The 22160-nt window shown below is 36.9% G+C and overlaps 1 protein-coding gene across 16 annotated transcripts in view; it reads right to left on the bottom strand.

The window, feature by feature from the left end:
- LOC139151152 (COP9 signalosome complex subunit 1-like) overlaps positions 1 to 22160 on the bottom strand; it is a 104550-nt gene that overhangs the window by 55008 nt on the left and 27382 nt on the right. For 8 of the 16 annotated variants that reach the window (XR_011556352.1, XR_011556353.1, XR_011556354.1 and 5 more), the window contains exons 8-12: positions 21458 to 21552; positions 21050 to 21236; positions 18963 to 19100; positions 15107 to 15193; positions 4083 to 4179 (exon numbers count right to left, since the gene is read on the bottom strand). Coding sequence is in view for 12 of the 16 variants with exons in the window: in XM_070723726.1 (XP_070579827.1) it covers positions 4114 to 4179; positions 15107 to 15193; positions 18963 to 19100; positions 21050 to 21236; positions 21458 to 21552 (573 nt within the window). In the remaining 4 variants the exon portion in view is untranslated. The remainder of the gene's footprint in view (positions 1 to 4082; positions 4180 to 15106; positions 15194 to 18962; positions 19101 to 21049; positions 21237 to 21457; positions 21553 to 22160) is intronic. The other 8 variants (XM_070723725.1, XM_070723721.1, XM_070723724.1 and 5 more) reach the window with 1 other exon arrangement.

The following is a 22160-nucleotide window of genomic DNA, read 5'->3' as shown; positions in this document are numbered from 1 at the left end:
AGGGGCAAAACAATGGTCACACGAAAGGGTTAAATATTAAAGTGTCCAAGCAGAGCTCCTTATCCAAACAATAACATGATTTCCCGGGAGAGCACAAGATTTTTTTACACTTGTCATCATAACAGCATTTGACCAAAAAAAAATCGAATGTCAAATCTTTTTTGATCTTCAGGCACTACTAAGTCGGGCTGGATTTTGGTTCTCGGTAGTTTTGCATGCAGTATGCAGTGTCATTTGCATGGATGTTGCGATGTCACAGCATACAATTTACATGGCAGAGCCAAGCTCCTGGATCTTGGCCCTTATGAATAACACAAATCCCACAAGTAAAGTAAACGATGTGACACATGATCCGGATTATCAGTGATGAAAGTCCAAACCTATGCGTACAGTAAACAATCGATTATTTGAACCTCTGGAAATAGCAATTTTGTTTGGATATGCGAACAGTTTGGTTCTTCAATCAGATGCACAGTCGAAGATTTTTTCTGTATCGGAAATGTGCAGGCCTACATATACATTGCATAAGCTGGATCTAACTTTAGTATGCTGAAAAATTGAAACACAGTTCATTTACTTGCAATATTCAAGAACTATTCAACATTTATTTGGAAATTTTGAAAAAAATTGAAAAATGAATGTTGGCTAATGTATCACAAAATGTTGGATGATAAACTGCTGTTCTGAAGAAAGCACTGAAACACAGACCTAGCATACAGAGCCTAGAATAAGATGTTTACAATTAATTTTCTTCCTCCTAGGTGTTGAGAAATGGTCAAAAAATAAGCCCATACTGGTCAGGCATAATTATGGCAGACCTTGTTGCACAGTCGACATGTCCACAACTGGACCTTTCCATTGCAGTTGAGTTTTTATCTGTACAATACTTCTGTTGATAAACAGGCAAACTGTTGACAACAGCATTCTGACCGATTGAGCCGCAATGCTTATTTTCACGGACGCAAAATTTGTTCAGTTGTCTTTTGTTGCAACTGCTATTTTCACTTCTTTTTTTTCTCTGCCGATTTTGAGAATTTCGATGTATGTTCAAACAACTTTTTGACAGCAAGACCGTTTCAAACTATTCATGATCAATGCGATTAGGGCGACACTACTGAACATCTATTAAGGACAAGCTGAACACATGCATGACTTGGCAATTACTTGGTAACAATGGCTTGGCAACAATGACTTGGCAACAATGCAGACATAAAAGTCAGCACTGTAAGGTAGAGAGTGGCAACAAAGACTTGGCAACAATGCAGACATAACAGTCAGCACTGTAAGGTAGAGAGTGGCAACAATGACTTGGCAACAATGCAGACATAACAGTCAGCACTGTAAGGTAGAGAGTGGCAACAATTACTTGGCAACAATGCAGACATAACAGTCAGCACTGTAAGGTAGAGAGTAGTGGTTGATCACTTACAAATCTCCATGACTTTCATCTGACGTTACTTTCCAATTGTGAAAAGAATTTTTGCACCTTTTTATGACTGGTAATGGGTTAATATTTTCTTCATCTTGACGATTTAACATTTAAGGGGGTTACACTCACAAAGCTTGATTAGAGTTCAAAGACCATCCAGCTGGGCCCTATCTGGCGGAAATGAGACCCTGATCTGAAAGACCGGTCCTCAAGATGTCACACATTGATCAAACGTGTCATCACTGTACCGGAAAAAGAATGATCTTTCGACAACTCATCGATCAAGTTTCCTTCAAGACATGTGACTATTGAAATCAATTTATTTCAAACTATATAAAGTAACAGAAGCAAGAACCTCAATCAGGATCACAATCAATGTGGATTCTGAAAATTAATGGAACATTCAAATTTTGAGGGGACATAGAGCCAGTTCAGAAGACCAAACAATTTGGAAAACTTACGGTTCAGATAATCAATGATTACTGTACTTGAAAGGCTGGCCTTTAAATTGATGTTAACATTAAGGCAAAAGGTTAAAGAAGGTGTGAATAGCATCTTCAGATACACTTCAGAAAGGTGTAAACTTTTTGCGACACTTACTAAAGATGTGAAAAGGTCAACTGTGTTAACATCATGCCCACTCCCTACTTTTACATGCACTTGGTGATGACAAATCAATCATATGGCATGACTTGAAAATCAAAATGGACATATCTGATCATCAGGCCATGAAAATTGATTTTCAAATTTTACAGTGGTAGATCTGCATGGACACTTTATAACACCTGTAACCCTTTTCCTGCCAAGTCCATATTTCACCACCAGGTCAAGATGGTTAAAATTAATGAAACACAACGTATTCCATATGATGTACATGTATTTTAACATAATACTGTACATTTGAAGGCTGTTGAAAACATAATACTGTAAAGTTGATTTTTTTTGGACAAACGATGCTATAACATACCAAGCCAAGTGGGTGAAAATGCGTTATTTTTTGGCTCAATACCGCTTTTTACTGACTTGGCTGATGGGAAAGTGATACAGTTATTACTGTCTGGCAGGAAAAGGGATACACAGGTCCACAATCAGCATTGACAACACCGGGTATGGACTAAACCATGGTGGTGAAAGGGTTATATTAAAGGGAATTGTTGCAAAATTGGGCTATTATTATATTTGGCTTGTTTTGGATTGAACACTGAGAATGATCAGCTGATAAGTAATTAACATAAGAAATGTACCCCTACTCTATATACAAAGAACTATGACTTGATCAAACACAAAAGCAAGCAATGTGTGTTGAATATCATACATGCAAGTGCATATACTAAAACTTGCATTCTGTTAGTTTGGTTCTGCATGTCAACTTTGTTTAATTCCTTGTATTCTCTTCAAGAGATTATGAGAAAGAGTAAACACATATGACATACAGTATATTGGAAGTTTTCCTATAATGAATGCAATTTCAATCAAAGAAGTCTTTACTCTTGATTCAAAGATTGAAAAGCAGTCAAATGGAAAATTGAGAAAGCATCAGCATACATATGGTATTTTTAATAGCAAGACCTCCAGGCAGGGTAGAAAGTTTCTAAGTACAATAAAAATAAAGTTCTGCAATAGTATGTAGTTCTTTTGTAATGAAGAATTTTCTGGGCTGATCAGTGATATGTTGATTGAGCAAGAGAAATATTTCTGTATTTCATTAACGGGTTGGTGTATAATCAATTTTGAGTTTTTATCCCTAATCTGACACACTACAAATAAAGTACATTTTAAATCCCGGCAACTACAACATGGCAAACACTCCACACTGTAAGGGTTGCTTCAACTACTGAGGGCTTAGTGATACAAAATTCAAAATATCAATAGACACACAAGCCACACAACATGGTACAGTATTTTTCCTATCCCCCCACAACAGAACAGCTGTCATGGTATTCTTTGTACACACTCCAGAGACAGACATGGGCATACATTGTTGGCAATTTGCTGTTGATAGAATATGCTTGTTTCAGATTGCTCGGCTACAAGGAATATTAATGGGTCTCCTTGTCACAGCTGTGACAAAAAACATGTTACGGATGCTAGTAAATAAGGAAAGCTGATGGGTACATTGAAACATTCAGGGTGGGTGATGAACTATCAAGAGCGCCTTAAAAACTTATTTGTGCTGCACAATTCCTTCAACTGTAAATAAATCTGTCTACTTCTGAAGTACAGCGCTGTCATCTAATTTAAACTGATCTTGCATTCAACAACCGTACCTTGTATCTAGAGTCAGACAGAATTCAGAATATGGCACCAGACGTTCAGCCTGGCAGGGCAAAGCCCTCCTTTTGTGGGTCAAACAGCGCTTACCAGTATCACAGGAGATTTGAGAAATTAAGATTTTACGCAAAATTGTGAAGGTTTGAGGAGAATAAAGAACAGTGTGTACAGGAAATACCACAACAGCAACATATTTACATCACAGGCATGCCCACGTACATGCACACGTACATGCACACACACACACACACACACACACACACACACACACACACACACACACAAAGCCTACTAATCTAATAAGCTGCTGCTTTAAGTTCCCTGCATCAATAATTAATAGAAAATATGATAGAATATATATATATAAGATGAGGTTACATACGCATGCCACACAGCTTTTCTGGCAGTGAGGTTTAGGAAGATGTACTTGCCTTGACATGTATACCATTCTTCAACATGGCGGACCTAAGAATCAGAGCCTGCAAAAGTTGAAAGACAAAGAATAATATAGAGATACCAGTGAGACCACTTGCAGACAAATGGAACAAGTTGTAACACAATGAGTCTCCTTGAAGCCACTTATATATGTACTGATGATTATTTCAATAATAATTCAATTAGTAGTAGTACATTCCCCTATCTGAAATTGAGATATTGTATTAATTTCATTTTTCCAAAAAAAATGTCAAAGAAATCAGCTTACATGTACACATTTCAGTGATGTTTTATATATCAGCTATGTGGGCTGTACAACATTGACCAAATGAAGGCACATGTACACATGTATTGTACGCATTGCCTAAAATTGCCGATGTTGCCTAAATTGAGCAACAGTCTTATAGGAGGTATTGAAGCAAATTCACATGTGAGAAAATTAAATGTGGTTTTCCAATGGGAAAATTTTCTCCACAGAGGTACAGAGTTTCTGGGTATTTAGGGAGAATATAATTTAGGGCAACTTTTCTCCAAGGTAATAACATACAACTCTGACAGGTAATTTTCTGCTTGTGAAAAGAAGTCGCGTTCACGATTTTCTTCTTTATAGAGTAAACGATGTATTGTCAGTTTAGGTGTAGGTGTACATGTTTTGCTTGAAATTGGTCACGAGGATATGAATATAATTCACTTTTACTACACACATATGCATAAAAAAGCTGCCATATGATTTCAATGGCTCATATTTTCACCCACACACAATACGACTGAGAGCTACTTGAACAGAACCAAAAGTTTCTTTCAGCAGGACGTTCACAGTAAATGACATGTTGTTGTAGTTACTAGGACAGTTTCTGACTAAGAGTCTTGTTCTATCTATAGCTGACAAATGCTATTTGTCATTTTCCCTACTTGAAGTTCCCTACAGAGGGCTAGAAAACAGGTAATAGCGTGCACTGACTTTCAATCTATATTCCAATATCACACCCCTTCACGATTTCATTTCAAATGTATTTTGTATATTTACAAGGTACAAAACCAAACCAAGGTAAGCAAATGTACGTCATATATATCTAAAAAATAATGCAATACTTAGAAGTGTTTCAATCAAAATGACATCCTAGAATGTTCACACTAGAATGCTGGCACTTTTGCAAATGGGTGTAATATCATACATGGTATTTATCTCGGTCAATTCAAAGGACCTATCTGAAAAACACTGGGTCCAAACTTTCATGATGAAAACGATGGAGTTTTCCTAGGGGGCCTCCTACAGCTTTTGAAATGAGTGGAGCCGCTAGGAATACTAGTATGTTGATTTCTAAAATTGTCAAGCAATGTGAAATGAGAGTAGGGGCCATTTGCCACCATGGAAATCATTTCAAGATACAGTAAAGAGCTGAAGAAAAGTAGTGAGTCTATTCATGTTTTCAACAAACCTTGGAATGTTTTGAATCTGAAAACCCCTAATGACATTGACATGGTTTTCTCCAACCTTGTACCATTCAAAGGTTTTTCAACTTTTCTTTGTGTCAGCCTTCTACATTACATTTTTGAGATGAATTTTTCTCAGAAGGAAACTCTATTGAATCAATGTTCCTTTATTGTGGTTTTGGGGAGGGGACCATTTGGTTAGAAAGGAAAGCACAACTAATGACTGTTTTGTGACCACTTGCGGCAAAATAACATTTTCTGTCTGACACCTCAGAACTTGTGTTGAGGAAGGGCTCTCTATGGCATCACGACTCTGTCACCATGTGTTCAACATATGTGATATTGCTGACGGTACATTTTTTAATGAGCACAGTCTTCTTGTCCATGAGATCTGCCATGATTTCATGGCAGGCATAGACATCATCGGTTTGCGCTGTACAGTACACTCAAATCTCTGTGATCATGAAATGGTGTTCAAAGCATGTATTTACTGGTAGAAACATTTCCATGTGAGCAGGCATCTCTTTTTCCTTTTCAGTGCATTTTTATCAAAGTTACCGTCTTACTTGTAACCAGCCAGTGACAGGGGCAGTGATGTAATGATGACATCATCTTTGTCGATGGGATTTGGCATTTCTGAACAAATATAATTTTTTTCATGTTTTCTCCTGAATGTTGCAATTTAAGGTAGTATGCACCTCGAAAGTGAAAGACTTAAACTTTTGCTCTAACTTTCCTCAAGGGATCTTTCAATCATTCTCTTTCAAAATCAAGAATAAAAATAGGGGGTCACCGTGCAAATTTTGCTACTAGAGAAACAAATTACCCAAGATTTACCGATATTAGAAATTCAATATGGCCGCCATCCCTGTGTTAACTCTATGAAGAAAAATAAAAATTTTCGATTTTCACGTGACATTTTGTCAAAAAAATTGTCTCGATAAGTTATCCCTGTATACCAAAAATCAGACATCTAGCTCTATTGGCTCGCTCAAAATTAGATATGCACATAATTAATGACATACAATATGTGGCGTCATAAGGTGTCCCATCATACCGAATATGAAGGGTGTAGCACTTGTGGTTACCGAGTTATGGACAAATATGCATATTTGAGGTCAAAGGTCATTGAGGTAACGTGACATTTTGTAAAAAAATTCTATTGCTAAGTTATCCTTATATACCAAAAATCAGACCTCTAGCTGTATTGGTTCGCTGAAAATTAGATATGTGCATAATTAATGAGGTTCAATATGTGGCGTCATAAGCTGTCATACCAAATATGAAGAGTGTAGCACTTGTGGTTACTGAGTGATGCACAAATATGTATATTTTAGGTAAAGGTCATTGAGGTCACGTGACATTTTGTCAAAAAATTGTATTGCAAAGTTATCCCTACGTACCAAAAATCAGACCTCTAGCTCTATTGGCTCGCTCAAAATTTGATATGCACATAATTAATGACGTACAATATGTGGCGTCATAGGGTGTCCCATCATACCATATATGAAAGGTTTAGCACTTGTGGTTACTGAGTTATGGACAAATATGTATATTCGAGGTCAAAGGTCACCAAGGTCACGTGACATTTTGTCAAAGTGTCTGAGATATCTGCGTGAACGGATGGACTCATGGATGGACTCAGGACGGACATGACCCAATCTATAAGCCCTCTAGACTTTATCTGTGGGGACTAAAAACTGTGTCACTGCATCCTTTTTGCAATATGAATACGATGAGAAACTAAATTTTTATTTTTCCTGGCCTTATACATGGGAGTCTATGGACTGCCTATACATGGGAGTCTATGGACTGCCTTATACATGGGAGTCTATGGACTGCCTTATACATGGGAGTCTATGGAGGTGAAAACTAAAAAGTCCTCTAACACGGCCAAATTTGATCGCATTGTGAAACAAATCGACGTGCATCTGTATGAGGTACGGTACTATCCTTGTACTAAGTTTGAACGAAATCGCTCCAGGCGTCTCTGAGATATCTGCGTGAACGGACGGACGGACGGACATGACCAAACCTATAAGTCCCCCCGGACGGTGTCCGTGGGGACTAACTAAAGCAGCATCGATGGCTTCCAATATGCATTTTGGGGTTCAATCAGTCTGCCATCGTTTGAAACCTTTAAATTTAGGGTATGGACGAGGATAGCCAATCATAGCACCGCTACATTTAAATCACCTTCTGCTGTTGTAAGAAAGTGCTGGTTTCATGTTGAAAGTCAGAAATCGCACCCAAAAATGCACAGAAGATTGTTTTTGATGCAAACAGGATAACAGGTTTAAATTCATAGATATATTGGAAGCAATCAATGATGGTTCATTGAATAAATTGTGGCTTTTTGTGAGGGAAATCCCTCTCCAAACTTAGCAATATAGTTTATAGCAGCCATTCTGTTTCCCAACTTCCTATATTTCTAATGCATACCACAGTGATCATCCCTGAGTATCGAACCACAAGTGACAATGCCTGACATTGTTTAAAATCAACTTTCTTGTCCTATTCCCAAAATATCTCAAAATGTCTTATGGTCAACTTATCAATGTATAACCTCTATTAACTTGTAAATAGTGTCCAATTTTCACATAACAACAGACAGAGACTTTCAGTCTGGACTAGAATTCCTTCGTCAACTACAACACAGTATACTGTACATTGTATGTATACTGTATAACTGTATAACTGTATTGAGGCTAGCAGGATGATTTGAATCACAGAGAGAAACCCTTAAATAGTGTACCATTAGAGCTGCATGTGGACTGAACAGATGTCCAAACTGCATGTATACATAAGAAAATTTCCTCAAACGTGTCGAAAGGTTATTGTGAGGTATTATTAGCACTTACAGATTTGCTGTGAAGCAGAAAATTTTATCTTTCATAGCTTGTATTATGCCCAGCTGACAAAAAAAAAGAAATTTATAAATTCGCCAGATGCAAAGACCTTCATAGTGTACAGTGAACACACAAGAAAACTTATAGAGAATGATGTACAAGTTATTATAGAGAGAGAATGTTAATAGACACGATGATATGGTTCACAGCACAGTCAATTCAAGCTTTCAATTATCTTAGTCCCGCACAGTAGGAGAGGAGCAAGAAATTATTATTGTCACTTCTAGCTTTCAAATATCCTTGATGTTTCAAGTTATTACAAAATCAGTAAGAAATACGACCTGAATGGCCCGACTTGAGAGCTATTACGGCTAGATAATGGACTCGATTACAATAACTTTTTTTCTCAAGCGCTAAAAATAGAGCAGTACAAATCTGAAAGTGTCAGTTGTGAGGATTCCAGAACGGACTACATACATGGGTTTCAAGAATGGCAATTACCGATTCTTATGCAAGAAGACATTCCTGGAAAAAAGACTTGCAAGAGACAGATTGGCTCTGCTCACACACGAATCCCCATATCACGCAAAACTCCAAATCTCACAAACGTACATGTACAGATGTGCCATGACACTAGAAATGTGAATTCTGCACAACATAACATGCACACAGAGTGTGAAGACTACCTCAAATAAACCCATTTGTCACTATGACAAGGACTGAACATGGGGAAAGGATCAACTGTAGCCTACAATGTCAGATTTAAACAATCTACAAAGCTTCGTGTGTGTACAAATTGTGACTCAAGCCAACAGGCATCCTATCAGTTAGGAGTTCCAATTTTTGACTTTCTTGTGAGATCCTGAGGATTCTGGTAAATTAATTCCACTTGCATGGGTGAACATTAATTACTCTTCAGTTCAAGCTATTGTGATTAAATTTGGATGCACTGAGGAGTCCTGTGGATATGAAGTACATGCAAGAGGTTACCATCTTCTTGGATTCAATGCATCAGACCAGAACTTTTAGAAAGAGTTTAGCCATTATACAGGTGCCATCTCCACACAGAGATGGTAGGGTAGTGTGGCAGGAGTGTAAAGTGGATAATGCTAACCAAACTAGAGGGTCTCCGAGTCGTTGACCACGCGCTCCCACCAATCTCTGCCACAGGCAAATTTAAATATTCCAAACTGGGACTTCTTTAAGTCCTGTGCATGCCCAACTGGTTCAATAAACGTGGCGGACATCTCAGATTTTGATAGGCGCTGTCCAGCTAGAAATTGCCTTTTCCGTACACTGGTAAAAACAATACATATACACCAGTAAAAATAACACATAATCTGCTATACTTTGACAATGGTGTCTGTAAAGTTGACAGCCTTTGGGGTATACATTTTAAATCATCAATTCACATTCATGTAGCCTAGAGCAAGGCCTATGTTTTGTAAGTGTTCGTGGAATCAAGCATCGACACTGAAACTGGTGTGTTCTTCATTTATCTAATTTTTGTAGGTTCACAGTATTGTATATAAAAGAGACAGAACATGCATATTTTGGAAAACGTGCAATATCCAAAAAGTAGGTGTAAAATGTCGCCAGTGGCAGAGAAGTGTGGCTAATGCTGAGACTCCCTAACTATCCAATTTCTGTACGGCGAATGATACAGATGGTTATGTGAGACATGATTTCTTTCAAGATCGTACAACACAGCATAAATGCATACACAAATATTTGTTTGTTTTTTAGCTGTTCTTTTTTATTTTACAAATTTTATCCTTCTATACTTATAAGTCTGCCATAGCGCCTCCCGCCACCCCCGCCCCCAACCCACCCAATACATCATTCTGGAGCTTGAAGACACTATTGAATGACACGATGGGTAGTACGGAAGTTGCACACATGTTATGTAGATCTCTTTACCACAGACAAGACTTTTCAAGTTTTGAGTCTTCATATAAACTATGTGAAAACAACATCATCATGCAGGCAATCACAAAATCTTTAATTTCATGACCGTTTTTGAAAGAAACCGTAATGAAGTTGTTTACCATTGTTAACTTCAAGACTGTTCTTGAAAGGAACTACATGTAATAAATTTGTTCATCAATGGGTTAATTTACATCAAATAAGATGAATGTCTGTAACTGTAAAATCTATATTGAAAGTAATGAAGCGCCCAGACGGGGGAAGTGATTTCCAGTTTACTGTCTGACTGATTGATTGATGCTCATTCTACAAGAAGAAATGCATGCCTGACAGCTGTAAACATCTAATTGTTACAGTGTGTTCTCTAGTGTACGATCATTGCATCAGTCCCCACAGATTCAATCTAAATCCCCTTACATGTAAACTTACACAAATGCAGGGCATGTCACCCTCTACATTGAGATCCTGACATACTCACAAAATTGGTAGTGGCATCCCTACGCCATGATTGTGGCCTGTGATGTAACATCACATAGTTGGTTAAACTCACAAACTGCCAAACTAGCTTCTGATCTGCAGAAGCTGAAGGACTATCATCTTGATTTTGCCTTCAGTTGAAAAGACTGGTTTGATCTCGTATGAATGAAGTGTGAATAATTTAAGTAAGCTTCTATTGTATTAACCCTTTGAGTGCTGTATTTTTTCCCACCAAAATTTTGATGCAACATTTTACCAATTTTTATGAACTTTTCTGTAATTTTTGTGAGAATTTTGGACCAAATGAACTCCACATTCCATAAGCCACAGTTTTTTATAAAAATTTTGGCAAAAATGTAACAAAAAGTGACATGGGTATATTTTATAAGGGTGACAAAAAATGACTTTGGTGCTCAAAGGGTAAGAATTTTCTACATGGATAAGAGCAAGGAACAAAACTAATAATTTGATATTTGATCCACACTCTAACCTTCTATGATTTTCTAATTAATGCATAGAAAAACCTGAATTTGCATAGAAGCTTAAATTTGCATAATTTATTATGGTCCCTTTCCATCAGAACCAACTACCCTCAAATTTCCAAGCAGAAACACATTACTCAATATTTACTGACACTGAAATCCAAAATGGCTGCCATGCCTGTGTTAACTCTATGGAGGAAGTTTTACTTTTCGATTTTCATAAAAGTAAGCCAATTAAAACTTTATTAATTCCATGAGCTTTAAAATGATCGATCCCCCACTAGTGGTAGACCAAACAAGCAACCTAGCAGCCGATATAGCTCCACTATGGTATATAAGATAATTCAGATAATCAATACGGTTGGTTTGTCAGACCTTGTCAAGTATTGTGCCACAGAACTACCACACGGACTGTGCTCTTATATTTGGGGAGGGGGGGGGGGGGCGCGAGGAGAGTGAGGGACTACCATCTATACCCTGGCGTGTGCTGACTAAGTTAAAAGCCATGTCTGAACAGAATCAATTGATTATGATTTCTGATTTACAATAAAGTCAAGCATTTTGTGGTTTAAGTAAGTTTTAGATGATTTAGAGAAAATTCAAATGTATGTATTTCCTCAGAATAATTTCACCTCCAGATAGAACGTAGGATTTATGGAACAAATACATAGTTTAACTTTGGCTATTATTGAACTAGACTTGGTGCAAACACTTTTGAGACACTGAGTGAGATGAATGAGACAGAAAATGTCTACATCATGTGCATGAACAATAGAAAGTTCTAGCAGCTAAAAATGACTCATTGCAATGTGATCAGTGATACAAAAAAATTAATGACTGATCAGAAATGGTCAATTGGCAGCCCCTCACACTGCCCAGAAAATAAAATAGTATGGTCTGTATGGTACCTCCCTGGCGCAATACTTGACAAGGTACGATTTGTCAATAAAGGGAATACTGATAAACACGGGACATATTTGAATATCTGAAGCAAATTTCTCAATGTGCTGTACATTATTTTTGGGGATTGGAAAGTCCAACTTGTGATCATTAATATATATCAGTGATTGCCATGGCTGCTTGTGCACTTTACCTGAATACTAAGATATAACCATGGCTCAACTGTCTAGACAAACATTTCCTTTAACCAAAAGTGGCTAATATTCCCAAAAAATATAAGTATGCAAGTTTTATCATAATTTCAACAATCTAAATTGGGTCACCCCTGCAAACCTGCACACAAAAGCAAGGAGATGCTACTAATTTGGAATTTTTTGATCAAAATCAGCTAAAACTGCCTTAAAAAATACATGTACGGTTCCACAACTTCACTGATGTGTGGTTTCAGAGATTTTTTACAAAAAAAACTGAGAAAAATAAACAAAAATATGCAAATTTCAGCAAGATATGAACAAACCTCACTGAGGTCAGTTGGAAGAACCTAAATACCGAATTTCAAACGAATTGGACAAACAGTTTCAGAGAAACAGATATTTCCACCAAAAACCTGATAAGTCGACCCGAAAAACAAATATGCAAATTTCACTACAATTTGAAGTAGCCTGAATTGGGTAGTCACCACTAGCACCCTGCATACGAAATATCAAAGCAATCTAATAAGCAGTTTCAGAGATGGACATTTTTTGATCAAAAACACAAAGCTCAGAGCTAAAAAGTTTTGTAAAAGTTTACGAGTTCGAATATCTGTTTCCACGGTGCATTCTACTTGAAACACTATTGAAGGTGACTGGCCATGTTCTTTTTCATCAGAATTAACATGGTGGCTGGCTGTTGTATCTTTTACGCACACTTGCCTGCCATTGAATTAGTCTACTTAGCTGAGGGCACAAAATAATTATTTCCACCATCAGGATGAGCTACTGCCAGATGCAATGTAATCTATTGCACGAAACTAGTGTCAAATCAAGTGGAGGGGTTATTTTCCGGATTTAAATAGGTTTCTGATCCAAACTCACGATATGAAAGGAATCATATACAGAAACACCTGGGGCTTTTAGAGAAGAGCTCTTCCACATACACAATTTAACATTTCCATCTGTACCTTAGTTGGACACAACATACGGTTTTCTGACAAAACCATATTGATTCGCAATCAAAAGTTTGGATACCCTATATTGTCAAGAAAATGATACAGCTTTGAACAAATCTGACTGAAGTCACCCTAAGTAAACTGCATATCAAATTTCAAAGCAATCAGACAAGCGGTTTCAGAGAAGAAGACTTTTTTACCAAAAACACCAAAAAATGCCCCAAAAATATGAATATGCAAATTTCACCATGATTTGAACAAACTTAAAGAGGCACTCCCACTTTGTAACATTTTTAAACACATTTTTTTAATGCCAACGGTCGATATTTGACGTGACGATTGCGCGCGGTTTTGCGAGATATCGATAAAACATGTCATTTCCCGAGCGTATTTTTCACATCCCGAAGTTTTACGATTGTGTCTGATTTTGACCCGAAATCCCCCGAAGGTTTGTTATTGTGTTGATTGATGATATTCTAGGGAGTCTATAATAAGTTCAAACGACGCAATAAATTCACTTCCCAATGCAAAGACTTTATATACAGCATTATGCCTTTACCCCAGTAATTAAATTCTCCTTAGTTTTTTGTCGTTTTCATTATTCTAAATCAGTTGTATTATATTTTTAACCAATACCACATAAACATCAGTTTTTACGTGTTAAATATTAGCCGCCTCGACTACATTTTGTTGTCTGCCACACAGTTACGCTTGGTTCGATACAAAGCGGCCGCCGCGCGTGGTAGGCCCTATGCGGCATACCACGCGGTGGCCGCTACCTTATCAACCGCACGTATGTGCTGGTCACCTATGCGAAATCTGGTGGAATAAGCAAACTTTGTTTTCCGTTTTGTTTTCATTGTTTTTTTTTCTCCGAGTCAGTAAGACTCGACTTTGCCCCACGGGCCATAACCGATCACCGATACGGACCTGGTACTTTGGCGTACTGCAGCATGAGCGTAGACTCGTACTCCATAGCTTAGTTGACAACGGCCCAAGTGCCGAACATTCGATGTTCGTAAGCTGAATTTAGGTGGGCCACCGGAATTCAAACTTTTACTTTTTGAGGACATGTTTTTATCGATATCTCGCGATCCGCGCGCAGTCGCCACGTAAAATATCGACCGTTGGCATTAAAAATATTTGATTTAAAAATGTTACCAAGTGGGAGTGCCTCTTTAAGTGAGGTCACCCCAAGTGAAGTGCATATAAAATTTCAAAGCAATTGGACTTGCGGTTTCAGAGGAGAAGCCATTGTTGACAGACGGATGACAGACGACGACGGAAAATCAACCTATTTGATAAGCTCCGCGTCGCTGACAGCGGAGCTAAAAATTGTGTAAATGTTGCGCTCAAATTTTGGTGGAAAAAATAAAGCACTGAAAGGGTTAAAATATGAGAAGGTTTTGTTTCTATATTGCTTTTTACTCAGACTTGGCAAATCGCAAAATGACAAGCCTGGCAGAAAGAGAGTTAATATCTGTATTTCCACTGAAAACTATGAGAAATTAGATCTCTAACATTATCTTTTCAATGGATATCAACCAATCAATTTTCTTTTCATCAGGAAGTTGATGACATCACCCAGCGATCTGATATCTAAACAGCTACATTTCTGTATGTGCATGTTACCCTCAGTACTTTTTGACAAGAAGTTCTGGCTCTATCACAAGAAAAGTGAGGATACGTCATCTGATTACAAAATTGACAGAAATCCTTGGAAGTGTACTGACAAAATGGAGGATCACAGTACCTTTGTACGCCTTTGATACGCCTTACCCATGGCAAGTGATTTTTCAAAGGTAGTGCTGCGTTGATCAACATCTCTAGCATACAATATCTGCGGGCAGAGAAGAACAAAAAAATTCAACAACATGTATCTTTAAAGGTATACAGTCACCTGTAATCTAAATATGCCCATATATGGTCAAAGGGGCATTCCTTAGTATTCAAAATGCACATATGAGGGCACTGTTTTTAAAAATAGTGTCAATGACACTGTCCTCCCATTTTGCAGCGATACTAACTACTAGTACACACATGACATTGCATTCTTACAGGTTGACTAAGAAAATTCCATTGCAAGTCCAAATTAATCTTATACCCCAGCAATATGAAATGCTCCATCTCATAATGACTTTTACACGTCTGACAGAAAACAACCCTAGGATCAAGACTATCATGTTTTACAGCAATCCAACTATACTTTAGGAGAAAATGATTTTTTGACAAAAAATGGAAAAATTGCCCCAAAATACAAATATGAAAATTTCACCACAATTTGAACAAATCTGACAAAGGTCAACCCTAGGATCATACATACAAGTTTTCAAGGCAATGGGATGAGTGCTTTCAGAAAAGATTTTTTGACAAAAAACGGGAAAATCGCCCAAAAAATACAACTTTCAAAATTTCACCACAATTTGAAGAAATGTACCTTAAGTCACTATAAAGAGCCTGCATACCAAGTTTCAACCAAATCTGGCCAGTGATTACAAAGTTTTAGCATTTTGCAGGATTTTTCCTTTTTTCCCCTTCCCCTTCGTTTCTTTCAACAAATTCACATCTCCACCCCTCGATGCACCTGTCCATCAAATACTAAGATGGTAGGTGCTGCGATTTAGGAGTTTTTAATGTCGACAGACATACATCCGCACATAATAACTAACATACATACATACATACATACATACATACAGACAGACCATAGACCCTCCAAAAAACGCAGGTCTATGAACAAACAGACAGACAGACAGACAAACAGATAGACATGCATACATGAATACATTTATTTTTACAGCTTTTAACCTCCAACAGCCGACCAACTTGTCAATATTAGCTTGATCAACTTGATACTACTGCTTATAATAATATAAATGAGAGTTAATTACATTCTAATTAAAGTAAACAAGATTTGCTTATCAACATTTACGTCATAAAAAACAGCATATCTGTCAGGTTATAAAGAATCTTCAGCTGGTTATCTTTATCAGTATTTCATCCTATTAACCAAGCACATTTTAACTTTCAAATTAACATTGCAAGTAAGTTCTATTGAATAAGTTGAGCCTGTAGGTACTCAGAGAAAGCACACAGAAGAGACAAATGTTTGCAACTTAAGAAGTTCAAGGTCATCAAAAGCATTATAAGGAATCATGTATTACATGATTCCCTTTCATTGCACTGTTCACACAGATTGCATAATTGCTATAAATAGCACATAAGGAATCTTACAGTCCAGCTTTACCATAAAAACCCTATCACTTTGACCACTCTTTTAATTGATCACTCTATTTTTTTCCTCAAAAAGTAATTTTATTTTATCCTTACCAAGTCAACCATAAATGGAAATTGGAACTTTCTCTATCTCTATTTATGTGACCAACCTATCATGACAAACTATTATAAGCAATTTCTTTTAGATAACATACAGAGCACAATATATGACGGTTCAGAATATGTCAAAGTTGGGATTCAGGAAAGTTGCCTTTACATGTTTTAATCCTCCAAGATGGTAAGCATTTCACCATGAACTGTCAAAAAAGTTGAACTTTCTAATAATTCTACACTAAAATTATTTTGGCTTTGTTGATATCCTCACTAATTCAATTATTTAAAATCATATTAATTATTTTTTCTGGGTAAATTGATAGGATTTATACAGTACAAGAGTTACTTACAATGTAGTCAAATTCAGTAAACATCAATTACCGTCTAACATTGCATCATTCCTATAAATAGCACCTCAGCCTGGAACAGCACAATCATAATCTGCTCATTCACACAGGCAGTACTTGACTTTGAATGAATGACCTACTACATTTCACCTACGTACCAAATTTGAAAGCATGACAAAAAGTACCACAAAATTTGCAAATTTCAGCTTGAGTTCAGAGAGTCATCTTCAGGTCACTCCTAGGAACCTGCACACCCAATTAGAAAGTAATGGCATACACAGTTTCAAAGAAGATTTTTTTAAACAAAAATGGCAAAAATTGCCCAAAAATACAAATTTGCAAATTGTGTTATAATTTTGATGAATTCTATTTTGAGTTTTCACAAGGTACCTGCATGCCAAATTTTAAAGCAATCCAACCATTGGTTTAAGAGGAAAAGATTTTTTACTAAAATGGCAAAAAAAGAAAAAAAATTCATTAAAAATAGAAAGCATCAAATATTGACATCAAATCTATATGTTTAAATGAGTTGGACCCAAGGTACCTAAAACCCAAATATGACAATGATCAGATGAGTAGTTCCTGAGTTATTGATTTTTGACCATTTTCGCTTTTTTTTCTACCTCATTAGCATATCTATGGGACTAAAAAGTTCATTTTAACAACGGCACATCTACATCATATATGGCATCACTACACCAAAAATCAGCTCAATACGTGCAGAGTTTTGAGTTTTTGCGTTGGACGGACAGACATCCATACATACATACATACATACAGACAGACATCTCACATACAGACTTTTTCAACCATATAACCTCCCAATTGCCATATATGTATGGCAAATGGGAGGTAAAAAGCGGCCATCCGCTGAAAATCTGTGATTGGTTAGATTTTCTCTTTCCATGGTAACTGTGGCAAAATTGGAACAGGTGACAGTACACCTTTAAACAACAATGGTCCTGTGTCTATAAAAGACTGTGTCAAACAAATTTACAACACATTGATCAAGGAAGATACACATATTATTTGTTTGTTTACATCATTTTGAAATGTTTTTTCTTATACTGCAGAGCCATGGGGTGAAATGTACAAATGATGGTTCTGTCTTGCTTTGTCTAAGATATTTCATGAGTTGAACAATGGTAAAACTTTGTGAAAATGGGATGAGACAATGACACATTTGAAGCCATGTCATTCTGAAAATCTTAATATTTGAGATGCAGTCACAAAAACCACAAACAAAGCTCATGAATATTAATATTCTTTGAACGAAACTGCTTTTTTTATATAAAGGCAAAGAAATGTCATTGGACGTGTGTAAAAGGCAGTCTCTCAAGTGGGGGAAATTTTGTACAACAACACCCTCCAAAGTAATGTAGAACCATGGACAAGCACCAATAAAAAAAAGAATATAACATTTGGCCAGTATCACTCTAATTACCTGTATGACATAAAAGAGAAGAGGTTGGCTCTTTATGGCAGTCTTTGTGGGGATAAAAACTAGCGGAACATGATTTCTAAGAAGACCAAGGTCACTTACTGATAACCCCAACCTACTTTCATGGTTGACTTCACAGCTTGATGGGCATTGCATTCTACAAACTTTATTAAATTAGACTGGATAGTTCTAATGATAAGGTAGACCTAAGACCAGCTATAATTTTCTGTTCTATACAGTGGGTGAAATTTGATGAGTCTTGAGTGCATGCCTCACACCACCGTGCACACATTTACGAGAGAGGAACATCTTAAGTGGCTGTGACTTTCTACCAATGTGTTTAATGCAATGGTATTACACACACATGTGATGAAACATTTCATTTGAAATGCACAGATAATGGTCAAACCACAAGTCTTGCACATGACATCTGTATCTGCATAAAAACCCATGCAAGACGAGGAAGAGCCCATTTCGTAATCAATACATACCTTATTATGCGAGTCGATCCTAGCACTGATCTGCCCGTCTAAAATCAATTGCATCAGCTCATCTTCAAGTTCACTCACAGTTGTGTTAAAAGCTGATGCCATCTTCCTCATATCTGCCGACATGTACGGACTAAAATACTGTTCGAAGTCAAAAGGAAAATTCAGAAATACACATTGATACAAATTGATATGAAATGTCTCTGATCACTCTTAAAGCCCATTGGCATATTTTTTTGAATTTTTTTCATTAAGATGGTTTCAAAATCAAATGTAACTCATGTAAAATTATGTGTAAGCAGCTGAATTTAATCCATCACTTAGGATTGACATAGTCACATTTTCAAAGACAATATAGCGTAATAACAGGAATCTGAATCCAAAACATCTCTTGGAAGATTGGATGGTATTTTTTGGGCAAGTAAAATGCCAAAAGATAGAGCTAATGGGGCTTTAAGTCTAGCTTTAGTTTTTTTATACATACAAACCATGCAGCGAGTCTTACTCATAGGCTAACAGAATGCTAGGGAAACTATTGGATGAGTAATAGAAACTTCACTGTGGTTTGGATTGAAACGTTCAATATACATGTACAGCAGCAAAGCCACTTATCTTGCACTTATCTTCTTTAAAACATCGTATGTGTGCATACAATAATAGATTACAGTAAGTAGAGCGCGAGTACGTGTACTTTACTTTTTTGAGCACAGACTCAATTACAGTAAAGTGAACTGGTGCAGCGTGACTCTGGAGATTTATTGCATTTTCCCACAGCGTAATGCATGGAGCTGTAGGTTTACAATAAAAGCGGTAATACTTCTGGTGGGTGTCCATCTATCTACATGACATTGCACTATGGTAATCCTTCCCAAAGCTGAAGTTGAAGGTAATACACTTTGCCAGCTATCCCTCTGTTGCCTGACTAACGAGCTGAAATACATTTTGCAGTCGTCTTTCATGCATCAGGGATGAATCCTTCAGGTGTTAGTGTCACTTCTATTCAAGTAAAACTTGATAATATGAACACACTTTTCTCTATATAAATCCATGATGATACGTTTTGCAAGGCGGTTTAGGTAGAATGCACCTTGGGGATTGATATTCAGACTCAAATTTTTTAAACTGGTCTACCCACTTGTGGGGGCTTATTCTAAAGCTCTTAGAGTCAAAAAATATTTTACGACCTTAGTTTTCCAAAAATCAAAAATTTTACTTTTCCCCATTGAGTTAACACAGGTAAACATGTTATTTTGAATTTGACATATTGGTAAATGTTAGGTGATTTGTTTCTCTAGTACAAAACGTTGCACTGTGATACCTGATTTTCATTCTTGATTTCGTAAGAGAATGGTTGAAACTTTTCTCACCGAAAGTTTTGAGCAAAAGTTTAATTCTTTCACTTTTGAGGTGCATACTACCTTAAGAGGCAGATGGACTCCAATGCAGTTTCACAGTACCATAATTAACTAAAAGTCACCTGGATTGGTACCAATGGATATTTTAATTTCATAACTTCTACTCGACTACAAAATTATTACCAGATAACATTTGAGAAAAGAACATTACTGAATACCTTATATTTTGAAAATTAAATATAAATTTTGGCAGTTATCAATGTTCATACATGCTATGAAGGGCTAATGTGCAGTGTTTCAGATGATCTTAGCCAAATGGTTGGCTGAAATATTGTTTTCATTGAATCATTCTACAAATAGCCAATCAAGCAGAGAATAGCTGATGTTTCACACTTAAGTTGCAGTAGTTCATGACAATTTATCACGTCTGATCATCTAGACATTTCTTGAAAATTCTAAGTGGATTATCAATATTCCCGGACTTTCAAGGGATCAATTTCATCATCCAGGACTTTTTCAGGCTTTAAAATTAAATGACTTGCAAGGACACTCAAGGAAAAAAGGAAACCTGTATGCAGCAATACCATATGTATAGAATTCATACTGCGTTGTAATTTATCTCATAGTAAGATGTGTATTTTTATATGGGAGGTATTGATTCCTGAGCAAAATACAATAATAATATACTATGAATTGCTCAGTCTTGAATTTTGCCCTGTAAGTTTCCCCACTCACCTGGATAAGTGCCCTGTTCCTGATCTGCGTGTACAGGGTATTCACGTGTGGTGCTAGGTACATGTCAAGCAGCAGGTTGTCCTTGATTTCATCAAGGAGTTTCAGGCAGCAGGCATACTTCGATTCGTAAAATTTGAAGATGATGTCCCTCAGCTGAGGTTCCAATTCGAGGAACAGTTTGAAAGAACTGAGAGGGCAAGACGTATTCAGGCACATTATTAAAACAGAGATCTATTGAGTTCATGAATCATCATTGCAGACTTAAATTTCCCTTTTTCTGAGGACTATAAAACTGACAGGTTTGTAAGAAATATTAGACATAAATTCATGACATAAATGTATTCAGTTGAACAGAAGAAAGCAGTGGGCCACATGAGAGTTTTATGAAAATCATTTAGACACCCTTACCTGCTTGATATGACATTTTTCTGCAACTCTTGTCGGTCGAAGGATGCAAGTGCACACAGGCCTCCATACATTGCTACATTGTTGGCAGAAAGTAGCTGAAATGCAGAATTTGCAACCAATGAGTGATATGCAAAATAATGCTTCAGTTTATATCAAAGACAACACCAGCCAGCTGCCAGTGTTCTAAAAAGACTTCAAAAGCTTACTGGGCATGCCAATAAAACAAGGAGGGGGCGAGTCTTTCCAAAATACAGCAGCTCTGTGTGAAGGCTATGAAATACTTAAAAGTGTTAAAATTTCATAACAACAGAATCGAGGGAAACCATACAGGTGGAAGGGTTAAATATAAGCTCTTTTTGGTATTTATACACATACCAAATATGAGCTAAAAAAGGGTAAACTATGTTTCCAAACTCATCACTGGATTTTACTTGATGAGATTATACACAATTTTAAAGGCCCCACTTCATCATCAGATTTATCTGTGATAGGGAACTTATTTCATTGATGAAAATTTCAATGGAAAACAAAAGATTGACAAAGTGTCAAAAACCCCTGCACACACCCACTAATGTGAGAAAACCAGGGTTTGAGAAGCCACCTTAAATTGGTATATACAGGACCCTGGGTGTACCATGGGGGATTACTGATGACGCAGATCGTTCGCATACACTAGGCATGATTTTGTTTAATTCTCATAAAA

This window comes from Ptychodera flava, chromosome 15, assembly GCF_041260155.1.
Source record: "Ptychodera flava strain L36383 chromosome 15, AS_Pfla_20210202, whole genome shotgun sequence".
Lineage (NCBI taxonomy): Eukaryota > Metazoa > Hemichordata > Enteropneusta > Ptychoderidae > Ptychodera > Ptychodera flava.
Note: the sequence above shows the minus strand (reverse complement) of the source record. Positions and strands in the feature narration are given on the sequence as shown.